The sequence below is a fragment of the Perkinsus marinus genome (genome assembly GCF_000006405.1).
Source record: "Perkinsus marinus ATCC 50983 genomic scaffold scf_1104296943922, whole genome shotgun sequence".
Lineage (NCBI taxonomy): Eukaryota > Perkinsozoa > Perkinsida > Perkinsidae > Perkinsus > Perkinsus marinus.
The window spans coordinates 1-1679 of NW_003211650.1; the positions used below are offsets into that span (position 1 = coordinate 1).

Consider the following 1679-nt stretch of genomic DNA (forward strand, 5'->3'; position numbering starts at 1 on the left):
CCGCTGCGATAACGAGCAAATCACAGTGCACACGTGGTACAGGATTGACAGCGTACCGTACCTTCGAAAGATACAGATTGGACGTTGCTGGTGTTGAGGTGTAATTGTGCTAGGATAAGATCAAGGCCCCCTTCCAACTGTTTCCGTTGCTCTTCCTCTTCGCGTCTCTTTCGCTCCTGAACAACAGATAATCGTGTTGACATCTGATATTATAGAATAAATGATTATAGAATTAATAATGACCATAGATATTAGCATATACGATAACCTATGAATACATACGTATAATGAATAAATAAAGGACATCATATACCAATAATATACTTAAAACACTACTTCTTCCTTTTGCTGTTGTTTCATCAGCAACTCCAATTTTTTGGCCTCTTGTTCGCGGATCCTTCGTTGAATTTCCTCCTCCTCTATCCTCCGTCTCAATTCCGCCGCCTCTTCCCTGAAATCGATGAAACTTCTCACTCTACACCCGAAAAGTAGCTACGATCAGGTTGTAGCTCAGAGGAACGCAACTGTGCTCGGTAGTGTCACAAAGAAGTATTGCGTTGCTTTCGTGTATCTCACCCCCAATGGCTTTACCTCTTCCTCTGTTGCTCAGCAGCTTTATGGGCGAGCAGATTCGCCGTCCGTCTAGTTTGAGGTAGTACCTGCTATACGAATCCGGGGGTCGTTACTCGGAATGAGAATCTTACTTCGACCGGTGCACTGAAGTACAAGGATCCTCTGACCTCAGACTCATCCGCAAACTCATCGACAACTGCGGCTTCTGACGATACAGACGCCATATGATCGTCTTCAGAACTTGCCATACGCAACGCACGTCCAAAACGGTTTTTGCTCAAGTCTTGCGCTGATATTTCAGCGCACGCCATTGCGATCGATATCTCGAGCTGTTAAGGAAGTGCTGGTCGAAGGCTTCCGGAGGACTAGAACTCGATGCAGAACCGGACATAAGGATTCAATAGTTAGTGGAGATTGAGTGCAGACAGATCAGATAGATCCACGGGATCCGAACAATGGTTTGAACGGACAATATTTGAAACGGTCGGGCGAGAGCGAGCTTTACGCTACAGGGAGCGCACGCCATAAGACTGAATGGCTATAGACTCTTATCATCTCTCCTCCCCGTAAGATTGGCACAAATATCAAAAGTGAATTAAATCTACTGAATATATGCAATAGTAATGGGATTCATATTCTGGGCTTTACCGAAGTACTTCCGTATATTTCTGGAATCTTGAACAGTGCCGTCGGAAAGCTTGTAAGTAGAATCGCCAAGTACTTGTTGAACCAGTAGAGGGCCTCTCCATGAAGGAGTAAGGGGGTCGACGTTACGGACCCACTTCATCACGGAGTCACCAACCTTGAATAGACGTCGTCGTGCGACTTGTCGAGTGTAGGTTGATGGATTGATACGCGAGAGAGCATCAGCACGCATCTTCTCCATTACGTTGAGAGTGCTGTTGACCATTCTCTGTCGTTCCCGATCACGACGTCGAGCCTCGAAACGGACAGAGTCTTCGTCGATAGTGTTGCTGACGTCTTCAAACCGTCTTGAGAAGGGCGTTAGAGCATCGAAACCGTAGAATAGCTCTTGAGGACTGTAGCCATATGTAGATCGGGTGTTGATCCTCCGCTGAGCTTTCGTGACATAGGCTGGCCACGAT

The 1679-nt window shown here is 46.5% G+C and overlaps 2 protein-coding genes across 2 annotated transcripts; both read right to left on the reverse strand.

Moving 5' to 3' along the window:
* Positions 1-336: 336 nt before the first annotated feature.
* Pmar_PMAR015479 (hypothetical protein) lies at positions 337-797 on the reverse strand (the record flags this gene model as incomplete). The annotated part of the gene is made up of 3 exons (XM_002780990.1): positions 337-451; positions 592-659; positions 705-797. Coding segments are annotated over 3 exons (276 nt in total), but the record flags the coding sequence as incomplete, so codon positions are not given.
* A 377-nt stretch (positions 798-1174) lies between these two features.
* Positions 1175-1483, reverse strand: Pmar_PMAR015480 (hypothetical protein; the record flags this gene model as incomplete). The annotated part of the gene is made up of 1 exon (XM_002780991.1): positions 1175-1483. One exon carries the CDS (start codon positions 1481-1483, stop codon positions 1175-1177), a length of 309 nt encoding a protein of 102 aa, XP_002781037.1.
* Positions 1484-1679: the final 196 nt, after the last annotated feature.